This window comes from Antennarius striatus, chromosome 18, assembly GCF_040054535.1.
Source record: "Antennarius striatus isolate MH-2024 chromosome 18, ASM4005453v1, whole genome shotgun sequence".
NCBI lineage: Eukaryota > Metazoa > Chordata > Actinopteri > Lophiiformes > Antennariidae > Antennarius > Antennarius striatus.
In genome coordinates, this window is record NC_090793.1 from 8,719,179 (window position 1) to 8,744,413 (window position 25,235).

The following is a 25,235-nucleotide window of genomic DNA, read 5'->3' on the forward strand; positions in this document are numbered from 1 at the left end:
CATGTATGTCCCTTAATGTTCCTGTTCACAGTATTAGGCTGGAATATGGTTGTGTGGTAGTAGACACGTATATTGTGTGGTTGCCGAGTCAGTATTATTGTGTTATGATTTGTAGCTCCTCGTGGTGCCATCGAAAATGGAGCATTGATTGGATCAGTGGAGGCAAAAGATGGAAGGGGTGACCCAGATTCCTTTAAAAAAAAAACATTGGTTCCCATTTCACACCCTACTCATTCCTGAAGAACCATTTCTGGAACTTTCCTGCTCCGCACTGTGCCACTTGGGGACCTTTCTCTGGACATGAAAAGACATTGACTGTACTGTATGTATTTTCTCGGATGATATATTGTCATGCCTACAAATGTATAAAAGGGGGATAAGTTGCACTGATACAAGTAGGTATGAACCTATGCTAACGTTCCACTAACCGTGATGCACTGACACATTTCACAAGGAATAGCATTCAAGCAGTCGTTTTACATGTTGGTCAGGGTTGATATAAAACCTTAAAGCCTCACAAGTCCGTGAAAACTGGTGGAACAAATCAAATTTAAAGCCAAGTGCTCTTTGGAAAAAAAAGAACTTGTGCTCCGAGTTGATTTTTAATCAAACATTTTAAAGACTGTTAAATATTTTAGAATACATATTTATCATTAACAAGATCACCACAGGTCAAACCAACCCTATCAGCTTTATAGAGTTGTCCTAAAGGTGTACTGAGGTGCCCAATGTGTTATTGCACAACTTCACCCCGGATGTAACAGCAAACAAGGCTGCTGCATGAGAGCATCTCTCTGCTACAGGGCTCGAAATTAACTTTTTTTCTTGGTAGCACTGGTGCTCCCAAATTTAGAAGTTAGTAGCACCAGCAAAGACTTTAGGAGCACCTACCCAAAAGCAAGGCCATCTCCGTTCCGCGCGCCTCTCTCCCAGGAGACCAACCACAGTTGCGCTCTCATTGTTTCCTGGCAGGACCACAGGAGCGCGGTTTCACAAAAAGAGGCGCACCACATTTTTTCCCCTAGTCGCCCTGGTGCTCCCAAATATATATAATAGTCGCGCTGATAAAAATTTGGGCGCATATGCGACCAAAATGGGCGCAATTTTGAGCCCTGCTGCTAGCTGTAATGAAATATTTGTGCAACCCTGTCAGCAGAGAAACAGGATCAAAAGGTGTCACTGTCACTGGGCATTTCACCAACAAATCTTGCTTGGAAGCCAAGTGCTGATTTTTCAGAGATTTTTAATTTAGTGTCAGCCCTGATTCACAGATACTTATAAGGTGTTATCATATTATGTGAATGTTATCCTACTCTGTATTTATATGCATCCATTTTTAATCATGGCCCTGCAATGCCCTGGGGACGTGTTCAGGGTGTACCCCACCTCTCGCCCATACCCAGCAGAGATAGGCTCCAGCATAACTTGTGAATCACAAGACGGATAAGCAGCTGAAAACAAGACAATTATGGTCGCCTTGTCTTCAAGGAGATGAATGAATGAATTGCTTTAGTCATCATAGATAATGTTTATTATCAAGAATGCCGTTGACCAAAAGTGTCTGGTCTGATGAAGACTAGGAGCACATCCAGACAACCATTATCTAAATGCTCTCATTTGGTTTTTACTCCAGTTCATTGATTGAAAACTGATGTGAACATCAGGACCACTGTGGGCCTCCTCCAGAGTTTCCTCTTGCTTCACCCTGAACTCAACATCCTTCAGGTTCTATGGCACACATCCACAAAGTTGAGATTAGTCATGATCGTTAACTTTCCCTGAGTCAATTTGCAGAATGTTCAGCCCAACAGAAGTGGGTGCATTCCATTACGAAAAGGACCTCCTTGCCTCTAAGGACCGCCACCCTGCTAGACCTTTGCTAAGCTACATTTTTGGTTCATCAGACCGTCATGAAAGGAATCAACTCAACAGCAGACAAGCAAGAAAAAAAGTATCCCGTTATAATCATTGCTGTGCAAACCCTGGAGGTAGAACTCGTTCCTCTTGGGGATTGTAGTTCTTGAGCACTAACTCTAGAAATCTGGGTCATACTAAAAGAACAAAGATATGTGGAAGAACATCAATATAGATGAATTATGAACTGAAAAACCCAAATCCCACTTAGACAAAGCAAGGAGACATGTTGGACTACAGCACAGGACTCAGCCTGTGTCTAGTGAGGTGTTTGATGCAGGTTTTCATGCAACCCATTGCCTAAATCTGGCTGACTCAATATTTTTACCACTGGATTTGAACTTGGTTCATCTCATCTACAGCGATGCTTGACAAAGTAGGCCGAGGATCACACTCCCACCCTCTGTTTGTCCTTGCCTGAGGTTGGTGTTCTGCAGTCTCAACATCCCATTTAAACAGCAGCAGTAACCTCAACGTTTGGATGCCTTCCACTGACGAATTCTCAAAAGATGCAGACCAAAATATCCCAAACACTGAGACACTGGAATAATGGCTTCAACACTAGACAAACCTGAATTCTTTATCTGTCATTATTCTGCTTCTTGATTTAAATTGGCTTTGCTTTCAGTCTCACCCATAGGGGGGCAATTCTGCAGTCTTGTTTTCTGTCACGTCTGATTCTTAGAATTCCCACCTCCACCAGTGCAGCTCAGTTTGCCCTTAATGTCATTGCTTATAAAGGTAAGAGTCCCATTTATTGGTGGACTTTCATAATCGGATTCTCCTACCATAAAAATCAACTCACAGAATTTGGAATCACATTGGCATCATTATTAGTATAAGTTTGATACTTATACTTAATTTTTTTCCAATTATGTATTTTTTTACTCACAAGTGCTGTTGGCATTTATCCTTATGTTAAAATCATAATCTTGACCTTGCCCTTACCCTTGAATGAAAAGAATTCTTCAAAAAACAAGGTGATTATCTGGATCACCGCCAAAATCTAATTTCCCCTTGGAACACATAATGTATTGCTCAAAGAAATTTCATCAAGATTTGGTCATAACCTTTATAGTCATCCTACTGACAGCCAGACAAACAAACCAAAGCCTTAAAACTAATTTCCTCCTAAGCTGAGGTTAACAAATACATCTACACCTCCATGTCCTGCAGCTGCTGAGGTGAATTATCACATTTGAGAGAAACAATAACGGGTTGACAGAGAAGCGAGCTGATGCTTGATTTATCAGATCCATTTCCATAAATCACAATAATACTCCAATTATTTTGATTTTGTACACATGTATTAGTTAGCATTACTACATGCACTGGCTTTTCCTAATTGAATTTAGTGATAGCAAAGCAAAGCAGTCATTCTTTAATGATACTCAATGGTTATGATGCTCATCATTTTTTAAGGAAATAAAATAGGCAGCTGCTTTTATCTTAACCTTGACCAAATAACTGCAAGTGCCCCCTTTTTTGTATGACAATATTGCCCCCATGTGGTCATTATGAGTAACAGCAACAAATAAGTTGTGAGAACATTAAAAAATATATATCACAGGTTTGTTTCTCGTGTAGAGAGAAAATTGACTGTTAGCTTCACAGGTCAGTACTACACTGATTTTCCTATAGCCATAAAGTAACCTCTTATCACTTATATGAGCGATCTCCTTGCCATCAAAATGAAAATGTCTCTGTCCTGATTGGCTGAGACTCTTGTCTGGAAGTCAAATACTTTCTAATGCCCACCCTGAACCCCGGTCTCACTCCCATCATACTCACATAGTATCAGACTATTATTATCACTTCTCTGTATATGAATGAGAACTGATCCACAAATGATTGGTTCCTCTTGAGAGAAAAAATTCTTTCTTGTGGTCTTAGCAGGTTTAATCTATGCATGCCTTTTGTATACAGTGATTGGTCTTGCCAAACTCTCACCAACACATGTGTAGAGAGCTACAGGTGCCATTATTGCTGGCCATGGGACTGGTTAAAATAAAGCTACAGTAAGAGAAGCTTGACCAACGACGCATCTCAGTCTGGTACAAATCTAAACCAGGTGTATGGAAATCACCTGCTAGCATATTGATGAATTAATAAATGGAGCGTGCATCTCATACAGGAAGTATGTGTTTACTCAGAATGATTGTTCTCTTACACGTATCTATCTATACACACAGGATTTGCTCACATGTGTAAGGTGTAGATAAAATTATCGATCTGCCAAGCAGGATGGTGGGATTGATCAATGCTGTGTGAGGATTGGATAATTAATGGTATACTTTCATTGATCTATCTTGAACCTTGTCACTCTCCCACAATCCCTGCAGAGTTGGAGGAGGAGGCATAAGGAGCTCTCCCAGACCTGACTGGCACTCATTCCTAGGTTTCCACATGATCTTTTTAGATGATTTATGTTTTAAGAACGAGATGGTGCCAGGTTTCTGCCTTTTTCCAGGTCTGAGCTCAGGCGATGCTCTCTTACCTCTCCCACTCTGCAGAGGAGTTTGTGAGTGCAGCTCTGTATTTGTTGGAAGCCTCTAATGTAATGTTAAAGTATACGTACTGCATATCTAATATTTGACGAAACATTTTCTCTTTCCTCTTCTTTCTCTCTCTTTTCTCTCTGTCTCTATCAACCTGGCACCGACCTCGTTAAAACATTTCAGATTTTTTTTTTAATCGATCGCTCTTTGCACTAATGAATAGTTGCTCCTCGCTGACACGGCCGTCACTTGACTTCTGAAACCTAGGAATGAGTGCTGAGGGCTTCAATAAATGCAGAGCTGATAAAAAGACAGATTGCTCAGTTTGTGAGACGTAATGATGAGATCTGATCAATCATTACCCCACATGACTGGTTCATCATAGACGCTGTTATCTAGACTAAAAAAAAAAAAATCAAACAGAAAATGTTGATTTTTGCACCAATATTTGTGGATCCTTGGGTGTGAAGAACAGAAACTGTACATATTATACTTATTAGCTTAGCCATATCATGTCATCTAATCTGTAGACCTCTTTGCCATGTCTGACAGAGGACAATGACTGGTGACTTGTATATAGTGTAGGTATAGTAATATAGAATTTAACTACTGCTCGTTTCTCAAGGGATCACCTGTGTTTTGCTCAGTCCCATGGCTGCTTGGTCTCAAAGGGAAGGATGAGACTATAATTTACTTGTCTATATAACACATAAGAGTTCTTTTTTTATTTCAATATATGTTTTATATACGGTCTGTCTTGTAAATGAACTCTTTTTCGTCATAAAAGCTTCATGTGACTGTGCCAGAAGTGTCCTGTGTCTCTTTTTGTTTCCTGTTTCAACTGATGAAAAAAACAAAAAAATGTCAGACAAAAAATGAATTACAATTACAACACATTTATCATGTAACACATACACTGTAAATTTTACAGTGTATGTGAAATGTTTTATAGTGTAAAACATTTACATTACAGTGTAAAACATTTCAGAAGTTAAGCTCGACTTGCAAACTTAAATTCCTCCGCTTGCATGAAAATGTGAATTAACTCAACATGAACATTTACTTTAACTCTAAAATTAAAGTTCCAAAAGCTACAATCTACTGGTTTTCTCAATACTGAATTTAAACTTTGGAGGGTTAATTAACTTTTACTTTGTTTTTGGGGGCAACATGATAATGAAAGTTAAAACAGTCCATTATTTGACAATTTTAATTTCAAAATGATTTCCTAGTCAAATTTTTAGTCAAACACTTAATGAGTTCAAAGCCAACTACTGAATATTGTGAAGATTCTTCGCTGGATTCCAGACCTGTGTGTGATGTGGTGTTGACACACACACACATATGCATGCACACACAGACGCACACACACACACACACACACACACCTTTCTGCAATCCAAATACATGCACTAAAGATGACCGATTGACTCTATGTTGCCCATAAGAGTGAATGCGAACATGAACAGTTACATACCTCTGTCTGCGTCAAACTGGAGGCCTGCCCTCAGTGGGGTACGGCCCCAAGTGGCTGTACCCCACTGGGAGTCTGTCCTGGCTGCACCCCATCAGCAAAAACAGCAGGAATAGATCATCTCCAACTGCATGGTTGGATAAGTCTATTTCAAAGTAGAAGGTGTGAAAAAAAGACGTAATGACAGCTGTCTTTATTGTTCTCTGACCACAAAACAGAACCCTCATCCGCTAAAAAAGCTGGAATGCTAGACGCCCTTTTTCTGGACTAGTAGAGATAATAGTTGCCATGACAACATCATCTTTACTTGATCAAAATTATTCTACTTTATGACTCTGATGAAAATATAAATGTATCCTTAACAATGGAACTATAAATACAATTTAGTTTCTTTGTGGGTTATCATTAACTGCTAGGGGTTAGGGAGAGTGTTAGGGTATGGGTATGGGTAATATGAGTATGTATGAGTATGGGTAGTGTGGGTATGGGTAGTGTGGGTATGGGTAGTGTGGGTATGGGTAGTGTGGGTATGGTTAGAAGAAGGATTAGGATTTGAATTTTGCTTATGTTACGATTACGGTTAGGCAATAATTAGGGGTAGATTAATCACTGCAGACTTTTACACTGTAACAAACAAGTACTGACCCCCCAACCTGAATGGATTGGAATCACCCACGCCAACCACCCATAGCCAATCACAACGAAAAACGGCATGGGGTGTGCGGAGGAACTACTGCTCGCCACAAAACCTCTGAAACACCTCCTTGTACTTCCATTTTCCACCACTAGATGGCAACTGAGAATCAAACGAAGAGACCGCACAGAAAAAGAAGCCAGTCAGCCAATTGCTAGTTCCTTTATTTGATTTCATCAAAACACACAATTTACCCATACTGGTTCCCACTAGCTGTGTTTTTTGTTCCAGTTATTACTTGTGTCCCCCCCCCCTCACAGGCTGAAAGCAGACAGACATGACTGACAGAGTCACTGTTGTTGATGAGAAGAAAGGCTCTCTGGGTAATGACTACAGTGGGAGTGTGCGTGTGCGTGCGTGTTTGCGTGTGTGTGGGTGTGTGTGTGTGTGAACAGGCATTTTATCAACATCTTCGATTTGATGTCCACTAAACTGGGAGGGTACTGGTTGCCTCTGCCCCCACCATAAAGGTCACACTGCAGGGGTGAAAGGTGATTACACACACACATGTACTAACCTCTCTGAGAGCCGTTCTTCCCTCCCATCTCTCCTGTCCAGTCAGTTTCTCTGCCCTCCTCCATCACTGTCTTTCTCTCTCCCCCCTTCTCTCCACGTCTCTGCTCTATTTGAAATTGATTGTCTTCTACCATCACAAAGACACTTGGTTCTGATTGATTGATTGGTAAGGGAAGAGGGAGAGAACATCGACACTGGGGCCTCTAGAGCTCTGGTGTCTGTCTGAAGGATAAAGCAAATGATACCATTTTGATGCACTGGAAGAAATCCTACGTTAGCTCCCTGCCCGTCTGTTGTTTTGTGCTTCAACCAGCGCGTAAAGCAGACGAACAAACAAGTAGGTGGAATTTAGATTAAAAACTGATGGACTGAAATACAAAAACACAACAGAGAGTCAGACTCACACCTGTGGGATGAAACAAAGAGCAGACACAGTGTGGATACTATTTCAACACAAGGGGAAAGGTTGCAGCAGGAGGACAACCACAGCGGTGAAGCTCATTCACGTACAAATACATATAGTTTATACAAAGACACAAACAAGACAGAAATATAAAAGAAATATAAAAATGAAAGTGAATATCAGTTGGATGGAAACCAAAGTCCGGTTGTTCCCCTGTTTCTCCCCCTCTCCTCCACCTGTAGAGGTACATTTCATCCTGCAGTTTATATACAATTATATAATAATCATGCATAAAAGAATTGCTCATCCCAACCCTAATGACAGAGGTGCTTTGGTTGGTTTTTTTTTTTTTAATGTGGGAATCGCTTTAACACACAGAGGAGACAATCAAACACAAAATAGGCCAAAAAGAGACAACAAAAAAAATTAGTATCCTTTTATGTATCATTTTGCCTTCATCTTAAATTAGTTTGTTTCCCTTTCTATGTCTTTCTTTTAATTCAAAATCATTTGCTCCTGATTTGGGTCTCTCTTCACATTCTTCTCTACTGGATCATTATCCCCTTCGACTTGTTTCTGACTCTTCCTGACAATCATTCTTTCAGCTCCAAAGAAGGATAACGTACAAACTTACAAACGATACATTAATCAACTGAACAGATGTCAAACTATGAGACAGCTTATATCACACATGTTCATAAAAGATGTAAAAAAAATGGAACAATCTTTTTGCTGCGACTTTAATGTCACTCAATGCTAAACATTGTCGTTATTGTGTCACTACATGAACCTTTACAAGAAAGATTTGAGGTATATCAGGACGACTCCTTTACACATGCCTGACTCACTGTGATGCTACCCTGGACGAAGGGACCAGCAAAGAGGGTTTGGATGGGCGGGGGCCAACATCGTGTGTCTCATCATTTCTGCTCTAATTGACCATTGGCTGGTTTTTGCACTGGTTAGATTTAGGTGCCAACCAATGAGGAAGCGGGATCAAAGGGTTTTGTAAACAGTCAGATACACACACACACCTACACTCAGATTACAAATTACACAAAAATATCTCTGGTGGGAGTGTGTGTGTATGTGTGTGTCAAGGAGAGAATCATGTAAAAAAATGGCGGCGTAAACAATTTTTGGGAGTTTTTTTTCAACGTGTTTTGTTTGTTTTCATGAGGACCCTTTTTGCGTTGCCCCCCCCTTCACCCAGTGTGTGCCCCCCTTCACTCTAATCGAGTGTATGTGTGTGTGTATGTGTGTGTGTGTGTGTGTGTGTGTGTGTGTGTGTGTGTGTGTGTGTGTGTGTGTGTGTGTGTGTGTGTGTGTGTGTGTGTGTGTGTGTGTGTGTGTGTGTGTGTGTGTGTGTACAGAATAGCCCAACTCCCTGTTTGAAGGATAAAGGCACTCAACTCTTCCCACATTACGAACACCTCTGTGTGTTTCCCGTGCAGCTCAACTGCTGTGTGTGTGTGCGTGTGTGTGTGTGTGTGTGTGTGTGTGTGTGTGTGTGTGTGTGTGTGTGTGTGTGTGTGTGTGTGTGTGTGTGTGTGTGTGTGTGTGTGTGTGTGTGTACACGTCCCAGATCCGGTGTGTCAGCAGCAGGTTTGAAGTATCTTTGGTATTGATGACCGTCACAGTCCACTCTGTTCTGTGAGGTAGCCACACTCGTACGATAGCTTCCTTCCTTCCTTCCTTTCTTCTTTCCTTCCATCCTTCCTTTTTTCCTTCCTTCCTTCCTACCTATCATCCATCCTTCTGTCCTTTCTTCCGTCCTTCCTTCTTTCCTGCTTCCCTCCCTCTCTCCCTTTCTCCCTCCCTCTCTCCGTTCCTTCCTTCCTTCCTTTTTTCTTATTTTCCTTCATTAATTCCTTCCTTCCTTCCTTGCTAGCTTCCTTCCTTCCTTCCCTCCTTTCTTACTTGCTTCATTCAAGCATCTCCACTGGACCCCTTCAGCTGGATTCCAGACAACCTTCCAGCCTGGAATCTGTTATAGTGCATTATGTAACAACCAGATCCCAAACTATTGGATGCTTCTTAATTTTCAATCTGAAGATGGGCGTCTGATGCTCTCCCCTCCCTTCAGTCTCTTGCCTGCGTCTCTTCTCTAATATGATTATCTCCCGCTAGAAGATGCTGCACAAGTGGCTTTGTAAACCCCCCCCCCAAAAAAATAAAAAATAAAAAACCTAAAATAAAGCCCAACTATAAATGATACAAAGATCTGATGATAACTAAAAAAAGAGAAACACCATCAGCGGAAGAATGTAGTGACAGTCCAGTTCAAAGGGCTCAAAGTTCAGAGGTCAAGGAAGAAGGTCCATTTATTCCATCACACGGGTGTTCACATGTATGCACAGTTCAGCGCTCCAACCCTTCCGGTCTGTGCATAGGATCAGTCTACGACATGTTGAGTCTCCTTTTTTCATCTTGAAGTTTTTACACTTTGTTGACAAGGTGCTTCTTTACATATTGTCTCAGCACAACATAGCACAATAGTCATAAGAGAGAAACCATGTGTCTATGGTACTAATTATTACCCGCATCAATAGTTAAGGGGGGGGGGGGGTTAAGGGATGACACAGCAGGGGGAGTAGCAAGAGAGTAGATAAATAGAGAAAAGATAAGACAGGGACACAGACAGAAAGAGAGATTAAATGAAAGATTATTTACAGTCATTTCCATTTGGTTTCCCGACGATGTCGTCACCGTTGCTCTGAGGTATGGGGTAGGCAATGTGCCCTCGTAGTGCTCGCAGTCTGGGTGGTTGTGGTGACACCGGCCAGACAAAGTGGAATGTGTGGCAACAGAGCAGACTGCACCTGTTCTCTGATTATCATAAAGAGGTAAACATCATTGGCACTCAGGATCCTAATATATTGTGACATTTGACCTCTACATTTGGCCACTAGAACAGAGCAGCCCCCCCCCACCTCACCACCACCACCACCTCTGGATCCCCACTCTCTACACTGGGTCACAACATTTTTATTTTTTTTTTTAATGGGGAGTGTCATCCCTGTTTTGATTGTTTTTCCTTTTGTAACCTGAAATTAACCTCTCAAGTTGCTACACATTCTACGATCATGTCACCGTACAAATGAGAGTCCTAAGAAACAGACATTCAAATGTGTATCAAGAGTCACGTGACCGTTTTATCCGCTTGTTCAATCGATTGCAGGACAACACACCTGCTTATCAGACGTCTGTCATCTGTATCCCAGCATACCTCTTACAGTTCAGGCTACTATGTGCTGCAGCAGAAACGTGGACAGCAGGTGGCGCTGTGAAACAAAAATGGACCGGGTTGAATCACTGCAGAGGAATTACGCGCCCCCGAAACGCACGCACGCACGGCGTGCGCAACCTCACGCACATGCACACGCATAGAGTGACACAGAGGAGGCTGGTGGTTAGCGGATAAGAGGACCTGATCAGAGCTTTTCACAGACACTTGACGCACAAACAGACCTTCTTCAGTGACTGGCTTTGATTGCTGCGCAGCAGATACACAAACTGTCTGATGTCCGAGAATTTGTGAAGTCCACCTATTATAAATCTAGTTTTTCCCACTCACGAGTTATTCTTTGGTATGTTTAAATCCTAACAAAACGGAAAAACAGGTGGATAGGTCTTTGGTTGGTGGCGCAACGCGTGATTGTTTGAGGGCAATTGTTTCATAAAGCTATTTGATCTTTGGTTTAAAGAGTCACATTTCAACAGCCCCGAGGAGTAACATTCAGAATATAAGATAAGATTAGATCTGATTCATCTGCCCATGTCATCAGCATTTGAGCAGATGAATCAGATGAATGATCTACAGCGATTCGCCCCCCCTTGGCTCTGCAGGATTCAGAGCTTTTGGTGATACACGTCTCCCCCCTCCACCCTCCGTGCGTCTGTTCAACACATCCGTCCCGCCACAGTCAGGCCTTGGAGAAAGTGGCTGCAGATGAGGTACCGGCTTGGATCGGTGAGGCGTTGTTGTTGTTGTTGTTGTTGTTGTTGTTTCCGTGAGGAGTGTGCAGGTGGCCGTGGCCGTGCACGCCGTGATTGTGCTCCTCTGCTTCCCAGCGACCCGTGCAGCGGCGGCGAGAGTTCATGAAGAAGTTGGAGACGGTGGAGAGCTCCAGGCCGAGCTGCTGGGAGATGGTGACCTGCATCTCCTTGGAGGGGCGGCGGTTCTCTCGGAAGATCGCTACCAAGGTGCGACGCTGCAGGTCAGTGAAGACCAGTCGTTGCTTCTTGGGCACCTGGTTGCGCTCCCGTCCTCGATCCTCCTCCTTACGTTTACAGGCTGAAGAAAGGAGGAAGGGACGAAGGATGGAGAGGACACAAGCAAGAGATGAGTTTAAAAGACGTTCAAGGTTTCTTCATTTAAGTTAAGAATTTGGTATGAATTGATATATATTTTGAACATATTATGCAAGGGTTGGTGCTTAATGATGACATGAACACTGAAGATTAACAAATGATTTAAATCAGAGAATAAATGGATAAAACAGAGCAATGCATATGTTTGTGCGCATGCACGAATGTGTGTGTGTGTGTGTGTGTGTGTGTGTGTGTGTGTGTGTGTGTGTGTGTGTGTTTTCACGAGACAACATATTGATATAAGGTGAATGTGACACGCAGAAATAAACAAATATGACCTGTTTTAGATTTAACTAATATGCAGTAATGTATATACTTAAGAGATAACAAAGCAGAAAATAAAGCAGAAGGCTGGCACCGAGGTGTGAAGTTTTTGTTAAATTATTTTATTATTTGAAATTATTTTAAATTTAAAATTTACCCGTGGCTATGTGTTCACGGCACTATTCTAAAAGGAGAATTGTCGCGTAATCCGATGCATTCATACTAGCAGGCATTTAGTGGAATCATCATTATATTGCCCTTTGCAAGTTCTTTAAAATGTGGAATATATCAAATAATTGCTATTTTCCAGAATGTACTAAATTTTTTTGGAAAATTTTTAACCATACGGACAGTTTTTGTTCATTTATTTCTGTATTAAAATTCTTTGGAAAGATTTTAACCATAGGGGGAGTTTTTGTTCATGTATTTCATCAGTTTCATGACATCTGAAACTGAAATTTGACATCATAAATGCAAGAGGCGGACTTTTTACATCTCATCCTGCTGGTGTGTTCAAGAACCCTCTCACATTTCAAGCCTATATATACGAGAAGCAGGTAAACTATCAATATAACTAATAATGTTAGTTATAATCTGTCGAGTATAAATTAGCCGTCCTTGACTGCTAAAAATGACTTGGGGCCCTGCAGTCGAGGTGAAACAATAACACAACCGAACAGCGTTAATTGTTTAGTTGGATAGATTCCTCATTTCAAGAAAAGTTTCAAATATCCACAACTTTCAAAGTGAAGTGAAGTGAGACCAGAGGCTTCCTGGAAAATAGGAAATCAATCCGAAATGGTCCATCAGTACTGTAGTTTGTTCAGTTTGTGGAAAATGGACTAAATCACGCTCAATCACCAGTAGGGTACTTTGACCAGTTTATTATTCGACATCAACTGACTTGATTTCCGTCTAATTAGTATTCTCTCCAAAGAATTGCGGTTCTAAATTCTTCTCTGCGGGTCTGTGTGGAAGTGGAGAAGCGGGACGTGAAACGCGGACAGAAAAGGCGGCGCGCCGTGGCTGGCTGCGCCGCCGGCGCTCGGCTCACACTGTGGACGCCGAAGGGAGTCTGTTCTGTTCTGCTGCCCTAAAAAGCTGCAATGATCGATTTTCCGCGGTTTTCTCCCGAACACGTGGTCCAGTAATCAGGGCTCCCTTCCCCACCCGATCGATCTCCATCGATTCGCGAGACCGAGGTGTGTGTGTGTGTGTGTGTGTGTGTGTGTGTGTGTGTGTGTGTGTGCGCGCGCGCTTTCGTGTGTGTTTTTACGTGCGCACTGGCTCGCGCTGGGGAGTAAAGTGTAGCTCGGGAGCGCGCCTTTTTTTTTCCTGTTATTGTGACAGACAGCTGGGGAAGAAATTGTTAATCTGGGGACGGACAGAGACAATGAAACTGAGAGAGCATCAGTCACCCGGGTTGAAGAATGTCTCCATTAATGTCGCTAATAATTTAATATTTTTTGCATTTGCGCGTAACGTGTTCTTTTGGCGTGCGGGGAAATAAAGAGAGGAACTCTTGAAGGGTTTGTACACTCTTACTGTATATGGGTGAGGAAGGTGGGAGGGGGGAGACAATGAGGGGAGGATAAAAATGGCTGAAATGCGTAGAGGTGGTGTATGCAAATGATTGATGACTTTACAGCAGGTTTAGACAACAGCAGTAAACAGATTTGACTGTGAATGGGGTGGGGGGTGGGGGTGGGGGGGATCGATATGAATGTGCACATGTGTATGCATGCCTGTGTGTGAGCCTGTTCCAATCGCCATTGTTCATGTTTTGTTACTGCAAGCAAAGCATAATTAATAAACAAGTTATTTTTCCTCCGCGTAATGCCCCCTGCACAAACACACCCTCCACCTCTCGGACTGTTTTCCTCTTGTTGTTTTTTTTCTCAATTGTTTTAATTTGCCCTCAGATTGATAGCCCCCATATTGATTGATCCCCACTTCAGAACCATTTCATGGAACGTTTATTCAATTGGTTCAGGCCCAGCCATGCCAGAATCTCCTCGCGGCTCTCTAAGTGCTGTCTCAAACTAAACTCAATACTCCCTAATGTAATGACTGAATGCAAGTGCTAATATAGTGATAATTTAATATGTAATGCCTCTTTTCGTACAACAGGAGCTACCAGATATTTTACAATGCCAACACCACTCCGGTTCTCCTCCGTCAGCTCTGATGCAAGTCCCGGGGCCCGCAGAGCGAAGAGCCAGCACAAGGACCAGGCCTGGTCAATACATATTTCAGCAATCAATAGATAGCCCTACATTTCAAATGAGCCCCTCCTGAACGACCCACCTCCCATCACAGCAATGAATAGGACCACAGGGAAGGTAAAGAGGGAGCTGCTCATTAAAGCAGCCTCTCTGAAGACGAGAACCACGCCGTTGGAGGCTATATTTAGTTGACTCATTACCAAATGGGCTTTTTGTGAAGAGACAAGCGGGGACGCTCAGGGGTCTCAAGTGGCCCTCGCTCACGTTGCCTCTTTATGTGTTCAGGAGTCAGAGCCGCATCCGGTATATTCCTTAATCTCAGCTCCTCTGTGATCCAGAGATTAACTCTCCTATAGATGAGCAGCGCGTTTCAGTGGAGTCTCCTGTTCGGGCCTGCGCTAAGAGCAGCTCGGCTTTTTATCACTTAAGTGGCTGCTGTTCCTGATTCACTCCACTTTGATTGTCTATAAAACTGAGCACTTATACACGAGGAAGAGAATGGATGAAGATGGGTGGTGGCTGACTGTAGTCTCTCACATTAAAGAGCATTGTTAACCTGGAACTCTCAAAGCCAAGCCGACTGACAGACACCACTTGGATCGGTATTTATAAGGGTTATATAGGAATGGTCATTACTTTTCTTGGGAGGAAAAGTATTTATTATTAGAAAAAAATTAATTTCTTTCATTTGAAGCAAAACGAAAACTTTTTTTTTAAAAAGATGGATTTTATATTTTAAAAATGCGTCTCTTATGTGCTTACATTTTTATTTCTGACTTTATGTGCGCAAGTCTTACATTTCCCCCTTTTATAAGTTACATATCGACCCGTGACTGGTGAACACATCATTCTGTGCAGCTACACACATTTCAGAGGGAAGGATGGCTTTAAATTTCCTCCTTAATCACTGAATAATAAACACGTGCTCTGCGTGTTAAAGGGCAAATTAGACAGAGGGGATTTTTTTTTTGTCTGATGATTCCTGAACTTTGAGATGCTCAATCTGCAAAGAGGAATTATAATAAATATGTCAAATGGCAGCGATGTCACACTTCAATAAAACAGAGATGAGTTCAATTAAAATGTCATCTCTCAGCGGGTAATATGATTATAATCCTCAAGAGGCAACAACACAATAATTATCTCATTTATAATATTATTTATAGCATTGGTTTCTCTTTGTGTGTGTGTGTGTGTGTGTGTGTGTGTGTGTGTGTGTGTGTGTGTGTGTGTGTGTGTGTGTGTGTGTGTGTGTGTGTGTGTGTGTGTGTGTGTGTGTGTGTGTGTGTGTGTGTGTGTGTGTGTGTGTGTGTGTGTGTGGGTGCAGATGGGGCATGAGGGGCAGACGGTGAACTAACCGCACCGTGCTGCTGTTAGTCGACGGCTGGACGGACGGATGAGATCGGGCTTTGTGTCCGGTCAGACGGGCTCTCTCCCGCCCTGGACGGACTACTGCAGGCGAGAAACAGTTTGGCGTCAATCACTCTCTGTCACACCTCCCAGATGTACGCTTATTGATTGTATTGATCATGTTATATAGGCCTATTCATTGCTGGGGAGTAAAATGACCACCAAACCCCACCCGCCCCAAACACACAGCAAGCGGTGAAACCAAAACCGTTCCTTCATCCTAAACAAAAAACAAAAAAAAAACGTAGTGATGATTGTTTGATTTGGAAGCTCTGGTGTTGGTCGGTGTAAATCCACTCCTGTCCTGTGGAGACCGCAGATCGGCAGATTAACAGCCAATCAGATATTGGCTTCTGGTCCATAAACAGTATATGCGCTACTTTTAAATGTTTCCTCTCACTAAATTACACTCCATAAAAACTCCAAACACGACGCAGCTCAGCTACATCCACACTGGATTTCGCTGCTGTGGATATTGAGCTGAGAGGAAACGCAAAATGGAAAAGTTATGGAGCCAAAATATTATTAAGCGATAAAACATCTACAATAAATGGGCCGATATAAGAATGATTATTCATTCGAGTCCCCGATTAGTATTTTGTTTTATTTTAATTGGATTTGCATTCTAAGTGACGCCTTAAAACATGAACATTTTTACAGAATAAATTGATTTTATTTTTTTTAGGTATGAAGATTCAGCTGTGGTGGAATTTACTTGACAGGTAGCTTTCTTAATATTAGGACGTAGCGTTGCTTCTACTGCAAGCCACACCGTATCAAGACGAAAAGTCTAAAGTGTGAAAATTTGCTTTTATGGGCAGCAAAGGGAAATTCAAAAGTTGCAATTTTACTCTGCCTAACTTCACTTTAATATGCTCATTTTATTGCTTTAACACTGCTGTGCGACCCTTCAGCATCAGAGGGGCCTTTTCCAAACTGACAGGGGAAAAACACTAAAGCTTTGCAGGACTAATGAAGGCCTAACTCCATATTAGTAATGTGGAAGCTCAATTCAACAACAATTTTAATGTTTACATCTTTGTTTGAACATTTTTAAATTCATATCATTTTAACTCATGCTCTTCTTAGAATCTATTTTTGAACTCTACTTTACATCCTGGATAACATCTAATTTTCTTGTTTGGCCAAGTTAAAGTAATGAGGTATGACTGAGACACCTTGACGACCATGATTCCAAGTGTGATTTAAATATTGCTTTTCTAATGTTTCTAATAAAATGCTTGTCAGTTTTGAGCCAGGAACGGCTGTGCAAAACATCACAGAGAGAGCAGAAATGAAATAATGGAGGAGAAGCGAAGGATGTGCGTTGCTGCTGCTGGTACGGGGCCAGAAGAGAGAGAACAGAAGAGGAAGGGGAAGGCAGGGAGTGAGGGGTGGGGTTGGGGGTGGGGGGGTGGGGGGTGGAGTGAGAGAGCCGAAGAGAGCAGAGGAGAGGAAATCAATACCGATTCAGGGTGAGTCAGATAAGCCTGAACAATGTATAGTGCAGACACACTCTATAACCCAGTCACACACACATACACGCATGTGAAAACACACGCAGTCATGCAACAAACATACACACACACGCATACACACACACACACACACACACTTGCTTGCTCCATAAAGGCAAATTACAAACCCCATAAAGCATCTCAACCTTTAAAATCAAATGACATCACAACCTTGGATTGCTTCGAGGATTCGCTGACAGGGGCAGAAAGCGCTCATTACTACGTCTCGATAGGCAGATGCATGCCCTGATGCTCTTTGTCTACAGGAAGATGCTGGCAGGCTCTGGTTTCATCAGCGTGCAGCGGCAGCACAGCCGAGGCTTCTCTCCCAGCCTTCTGAGTCTTATCTGATCGGAGTTTTCAGCTCGTGGATCCTTGTCAGTGTCAGATTTGTGCTGTTGATATTTCACAGGATGTCTGGGAGTGTAAACAGCGTTTCTTAAAAACCACGAACACACCCTCTGGCATAAAGACCATAAGAGGAGTGTGTGGTCCTCAACTGTTAACCACAGATTTGACTTTGCTTACCAAAAAGATGCTGTTACAGACACAAACACCTCCACTCTCCAGCCTTCTTTCCTCCCCTCCATCTCCCTTATACTTATCAATTATTAAGGTGGGTATTGATCCTTTCACTACCCTGTCTCTATCTGCCTGTTCACACAAAGCCCAAACCTGCCCACCCTCACTCAATCAATGGCATCCCCCGAGCTACTCCACCTCCATTTCTGCTAACAGTTTCTGCTTTCCTTTAAAGCCCAACCAACTGACTTTATAGACATAAGTCTGGTTCATTTGGCTCCTTTGATGATGAACCGAAAACTGAGATTAATCTTTCATGGCCCGGTCAAGTTATGATTGGAATTAAGAGAGCAGAGAGGGCGAGGAATGGCCTCATGAAGCAGCTCACGTTCATCCTGTCCTCGCCCTGCGGTCAGTCAGGGGCCATTTTTTTAGTTTGTTTTGTTCCTTGGCACCAACTTCCTGGAGCCAAACAACCTGCCTGCCTGTTGCCAGGTTAACCAGTAAAAGATCAGTGATATTATGCTTCAGAGAGGGAGAAAGGGAGAGAAATAGAGAGGGAGAGCTCCAGGGAGTGGGAGAGAAGGGGGTTGGGTAGGGGAAACAGCCTTATTGATCTCCAATGTGCAAAGCCAGGCAAACACTGAAAGGACAGAGCTACACTATTAATGACACTCACAGTCTCAGCTACTAATCCTCATCTATCTATCTATCTATCTATCTATCTATCTATCTATCTATCTATCTATCTATCTATCTATCTATCTATCTATCTATCTATCTATCTATCTATCTATCTATCTATCTATCTATCTATCTATCTATCTATCTATCTATCTATATATCTATCTATCCATCCATCCATCCATCTCATGTGCTTTTCTGACTCAAAAAGACATTGTTTATTTGTATTTGTTTGTTTGTCTGTAAACAGGACCAATCAAACATCATTGTGATCCAGATTATTTTTCAGGATACTTTTTCAGTGATGGATCGGTGTTCCTGACCACCTGGATAATGTCTAATGCTTGACCAAACAACATCCTCATGAAATGTAACACACCTACAGTCTGATGTGGATCCATGTAATATTCTGGACTGATAACTAATAACAATATAGACTGAACTTGGATCAGCCACGTTTCAGATTTTGGTCTTGAAAACAGCTACCACGAGTGAAACAATTAATTCTAGAACTGCTACGAAATTCATAAAGACAATAATATGATTCTAAATTCTAGGGGCAGGATTTCAAACCTATAGGAGTTTTATTATGAGGGTCAAACTCTGGGATCGTCGCTGAAGCTGATGAGACATGATGGAGGAACTAGTTTGTGCTCTCTGAGGACTGTGTCGTATTTAATTTACTTTCTTTGTATCCTGGTTCTTGATGATCATGTGTCGATCAATTTTTATTCAAAAAGGTTGATTCAGTTTAAAGTTGTGTTGAATTGAATCTTACAGTGTGAGATAGTAGATTTTCAGTAGTAGTATTCATTCCTTTAAATATTTTTAGCCTTGTGATTATATATTGAATTATGTCCTGGGTTAGTGAATGTAATGTGTGTCACAGGTCCGAAGGTAAAGTCAGTGAGTGTTTGGCGGTTTTTGCGTCATGATGAAAGTCACATTTTTTCGTCTTTCCTGCATCACAGCAGCGATCCAGCCAGCCTATGATCTAAATTTAGGGCTTTTGGTACAGAGTGTTAAATGCAAAGCTGGAAAGACTGTGTGGTTATTGCGCCTTTCACCTCCGATACGAGTATTGATCCGTGTGCCACATTTAAAAGGGAGAGTGGGAACTGGTGTATTGATCAGGCAGTCTGGGGTCACCCCGCTTCTCTCGCACAAGTTGGCCCAGAGTATCCCCACCAGCAGCGATGCGTGTGTGTGTGTGTGTGTGTGTGTGTGTGTGTGTGTGTGTGTGTTTGTGTGTGTGTGTGTGTGTGTGTGTGTGTGTGTGTGTGTGTGTGTGTGTGTGTGTGTGTGTGTGTGTGTGTGTGTGTGTGTGTGTGTGTGTGTGTGTGTGTGTGTGTGTGTGTGTGTGTGTGTGTGTGTGCAGCTGGCACAGAGAAAAGGGCAAGAAGGGGTTTTTTTTTTCAAAGTTTATCTTGAATCAATAGCTATTTGCTGCTTGTCCATAAAAATATAGACTATGAATTTAGTCTATATAAGCCTGATTACACGTTCAAAGCACTCATTAACACTTCTAAAGTCACTACTGGAAGTTTTGAATAAAATAAATTAACTCAGGGTTTAGGAAATAATACATGACGCGTCGAAGCCGCCGCGTCGGGTTTGACCAATGGAACTGCCCTTGGTGCTGAATCGGTCAGGCCTATACACGCTCAGTGTTGTTGGTAAAAACAGAGAAAGTAATGGTGGAATGTGGCCGAGCCGCTACTTCACATTGATTAGTCTGAGTGTGAAATAAGACTTAGGGGACAGAATCTTACCGGCCAGTCGGAGCGCGGACATCCGTTGAAACTCAGGCTCCTGCAGCCACTTCCACATCCTCCTGAAGGTCTCCCGGCCTGACTTGAGCTTACTCCAGGGTTTCGGGTTCCGTAGCAGATCAGAGAGGGTTCCCTGCGACCGACTCAAGATCCTCTGGGCGAATATGGCCTGTGGGATGGAGTACCGCTTCAGCTCGGCCGTTATCCGCTGAGCCACCTCCTTGGTGTTGATTTCCTCCGCCTGGATGCCCGACCCCGTTACTCCCTGGCCCGCTCCATGGCCGTGTCTTTCCCGATCCCCCAACATTACCGCTCCGTTCGCTTGGGGGTGGAGGTGACTGTGTGGGTGGTGGTGCATGCCGTTAAGGTTGGAGATCATACCGTGGCTGTGGCTGCCTAAACTTCTGGCCAGGTGTTCCTGGTCGCTTCGGGACAGCATGGACGCGTGGGACTCAAAGCCTGACACCGGAGAGAGCATCTTCGCGTCGGTGGAGAGGTGCGCGCTCGGACCGTAGGCTGAAAGTGGCTGCTGTGAGTTGTGCAAAGAGCCCAGTCCGCTGGATAACGGGGAGAGCGAGCCGTGACCCATACCGGACACCGACATTTCTTTGGGATAGTGACTGTACAGGTTACCCATGGAGGCGAGCCCGCGGTGGTCGTCTCGCATCAGCGTGAAGCTGCCGCTGACGTTCCCGGCAGAGAGTCGCTGGTGCGCGCCAGGATGATGGTGTGAGTGCGGATGGTGAAACTTTTCCGAGACGTTGGATATCGGAGGTAGATGCTGCAGAGGAGTCAGGGTGGTGTAACTGTTGCTAAGACTCATCCCGGTCTCGCACATGCTTATAGACTGATGTAGGTGTCCGGAGAGCGCAGACGGATCTGCCCGATAATCCCCGCCAGGGCCCTCCAGAAGCGAGGCCATACCGGAAACCATGGCCGATCGCGAGCCTGGACCATGTGAGACCACATTCCGGGGAGTAGAGGTGGGGGACGGTGATGGTCGAGCGTGCGGTGAGCTCATCAGGTCCCCCGCCTGGGAGTGCGAAGACACGCTGTGAAGGTTCTCCATGGTGAGCTCCATAGCTGGACGGATATACGTTCCTCTGTCCCACCCTCCCCACCCGCTCCCCCTGCCTTGTCGCTCCGGTCTCTCACTCACACTCAGGGAAGCGCGCTCTCTCTTACCCCCGATCCCTCCTGGAGCAATAAAATGAGCAACCGTTTGAAAACCAATCCATGGATTCCAATCCCGCGATCTATCCAGTTGCGGTACAGATCGGTTCTGATGTTCTGGAGGAGGCAACGGAACCGAGCGTCTCCGCGGCGTCGTGGCGCTTTCAGCATTGATGTGGACGGGAGCTCTCCAGGGTTAAATCTCATCTCTGGTCCAGCAGCGCTTCCACTAAGAGGAGCCTGAGCCACGTGTCAGAGCGCAGGGAGCGCGCCTCCGTGGATTTAAAATGTGGGGCGGGGGGTACGAGCAGTTTTCATAATAGTCTACCTCACTGCTGTGGTGATGAAACCACAATGCATCACAGCGGTTATTGCGAGCTTTTATAGAATCCCGTATATCATTTCAGGTGATGTTAAAACGTTGCATGGTGTCTTTTATGTGGGGATGTACGCGCCTGGAGTCGAGGTGCACCCGTCCACGCGTGGCAAGATGACAAGTGATGGTCTGATAGGTGGTATCTAAAATAAAATAGAATTTTCTGAAAACTGGAGTTGCTTACAAATAAAGTTTGCTTTCCCACGGACTGTATGGTTTTGCATTTATGCGCTTAGTGATAAACCTGATCGAAGTATTGACTGACAGAGATTAATGACGTTGCGCGGGCACCGCTTAAGTGGGGTTGGGGAGTGGGTGACGGAGGTCACCATGTAAGTTAGGATCCCTTTTCAGAGCAGAGCAGCCCCCCCCCCCCTGGGTTGTTTTTTGTGAAGTTCGTCAAGTCTGGAAGGGAAGTTCAACACGATTCTGTTGTTTACAGACCAACAAATTTTTTCCCTGGCGCACTTAGTTGTCCAGAGGAGATTCGAGACCGAACGGAACAATGCATGTTACACCAATGGGGGCCGGGTGTGAAATTTAAAAAAAAATAAAAAAAATTTTAATTAATTTCCCTTCTACTTTGGGGGTCACTGAAGGAGACCAGCGTAAAATATTTCAAATATTTAATCAACATTATATTCACTTTTGTTTAATGATATAGGTTTAATGATATATTTTATTTATGTTAAAGTAATTTTGTATTTATTTGGCAGACAGTCAAGCGTCTGATCGCCATGATCAGAAACTCTCTGAAATATCTGAACGGCTGGTCAGCGGAAGGATGGATCGGGCTCGGTGCCGGAGATTGATGCGCGTTTCATCTGCTTTTTCAACAGCGACTGATATGCAGATGCCCTCTTTTGTGTGTGTGTGTGTGTGTGTGTGTGTGTGTGTGTGTGTGTGTGTGTGTGTGTGTGTGTGTGTGTGTGTGTGTGAGCGCGCGATCAGCAGAAACTTTAGAAGTTTTAAAATATGGATTGATAATTTGTCGTGTTGTTATAATCTGTTTTTTTTAATGTTATTGTGACTGAATTAATCCAGTAATGAAAGGCAGAAAATAAGAACCGAGCAATAGAAATAATTTCATATACGATATACAGAATAAAACAGCTGAATGTGTTTAAAACTCTATTAAACTCTAACGGAAGAAGATCTTAACATGAATTCAACGTGAACGTGATCAGAGTGAATAAAGGAAACTCACCAGGGTTTAAACAAAAACTATTTATTACCTATTAATAATTCTGAATTTATTGTATACGGGCCTGATTTTCCCCGGGTAGTTTAAATTATATTTTAATATTATAGGCTTCTCAGTTTTTAGGAATTCACACAACTGAGAGGAAGCTCGTTCGGAATCAGCTTTTTTATTGAGTAATTACTGTTTAACACCGAGGCCCCGTGAATTGTGAATGATTCCAGTGTAGGCTCTCAGTTATCCAGGTCATGGCTATCCAAATTATTATTTTGGTGTTTCCTCTGTCAGCAATAACAGAGAACATCACATCGGTTCATAACCCGCTCCCTGCTTAGTGTTATTTCCGTATAGTGTCATAAACCCGGTGGTTTAACTGTTTTCAGAAATTGATCGCCACATTCGATATATTGATCATCGATCACTTCATGCTCACTCGGCCGCTGTTTGCTAAACACAGATGCATTTGTATGGGATCATTTCAGCGGCTATTTGACCTGAAGTCCGTGAATGACGGAGACCAAGAATGTGTTGAAAAATGAAATGTCAGCTATATTGTTTTATTATCTAGAGAGCGCAGATAATAAATTAATAACTACCATAGCTTTTGTTCACGTTCACGAAATTTCGATTAATATAAAATAACTTATCAATTAATACTTTTATGCCAAATAGATAAAATACTTTATATTTCGAAGACTTTTTTTCCACAGTTGAAACTCAATGTTATTAACTTTTATTCTATAATCTCTCTGTATCAAGTTTGTCTTGACACGCACAAGTGTAAACCTTGAAATGTAGTAGGACATGTGTGTACATGTCCTACTTAATCCTTGATTTATTTATTTGCATGCTTATATCCCCTGAAAAATAATCACTGTACATCTTCCTTATATCTCTCAAATGTTTTTAGGGGGGTTTGTTCAGTGTTTCTTTCTTTCTTTCTATTTTCTTTTTTTTTTACATACGGTGTTAATCTATGATGCTTCCAGGGAAAAAGACCGAGCTGTTGCAGAAAGGAAAAGAAGAAGAGAATTACAATAAAATGATACATAAAAAATAAAACAATTAAAATACATATATATGGAAATCCGTTTGTTAAACATTTATGATGTTTGTTTTCTTTTTTTGTCACAGATTTTAGTGGTTTTGTGACTTTTATCTAACAGGTGGATCGGAATACATGTTTAAAAAAGACAAAAATGCTGATTTTTTGTGTGTGTGAGATGACCCAGTTTTTTTTCCGTGTTTTTAAAAAAAGTCATATTCTGTCAGGAACACTGGAAAAATAATATGCATTATTCTTTACATCAACATTTTATGTGACTAATAAGATGATATCAAAGGGATGATATATTTCAAAATTGTCATTTTCAGTGAAACATTTTTCACGATCAGGTGTTTTATGTTTTGTTTTTTATTTATAGTACATTTAGAGTCGTATTCATTTTATATTATGTCATTTTGTCTCACATCTTTTATAAATACAGTATTTTCAAACATGTGAGATTATGTTATGGGAATATGGGAAGAAATACAATATATAATATAAATTTAAATGCAAATTAAAGGCATGAAACAAATGAAAAAGAGTTAAAGAAAAATCTAAGCAATCTTCATTTATTTGTGTATGTTATGTAAGTTACTACAGAATTTGAAAGCAGCGTCTAGTGTTGAGCCTTTACATTTCTTTTGTCTGAATTTTCACCACATCGCTTCTGTTGCGGTCATAGTTTTATTGAGTTATTTCTGGGTGGAGCTGGAGTGTGCGTCTGCAAAATCTTAGCTTTGTTCAAGAAATGAAATAACCCTCATTAAGATTTTGTGACTATAAAAGACCATACAAATATCTGTAATTCTGACAGTTTCGGTAATTATAAAATAATAATAAAAATGCTCATAGCACATCGATTAATAATAAAGATTTTTATATGTTTTTTCAGCTTTGACTATCTCTAACTGTTAAGATGTGGTTCAAAAATATTAATATTTTAACATTTTAATTTACTTGCTGCACTGCCACAATACTGAAATACTGTACCAACAAAGATATTCTCATTGATCATGGCTCACCTACAACTGGTCAGTAACAAACCTGTGCAGTTTATACAAAGGTAGCATCAAGAACCTTACAGAGATGCTGCCTCATATGTGTCTGTGTCATTTCAACACATAATAACAGTGACATTTATCACGGCGCTTTATCAACTGAAAATGTACA

At 42.2% G+C, this 25,235-nt stretch overlaps 1 protein-coding gene across 1 annotated transcript; it reads right to left on the reverse strand.

Annotated features, from left to right (window-relative positions):
- Positions 1–11,425: 11,425 nt before the first annotated feature.
- On the reverse strand, positions 11,426–21,348 carry onecut3b (one cut homeobox 3b). The gene is made up of 2 exons (XM_068341288.1): positions 20,268–21,348; positions 11,426–11,796 (listed from the first exon to the last, which is right to left on the reverse strand). Exons 1-2 carry the CDS (start codon positions 21,346–21,348, stop codon positions 11,426–11,428), a joined length of 1,452 nt encoding a protein of 483 aa, XP_068197389.1.
- Positions 21,349–25,235: the final 3,887 nt, after the last annotated feature.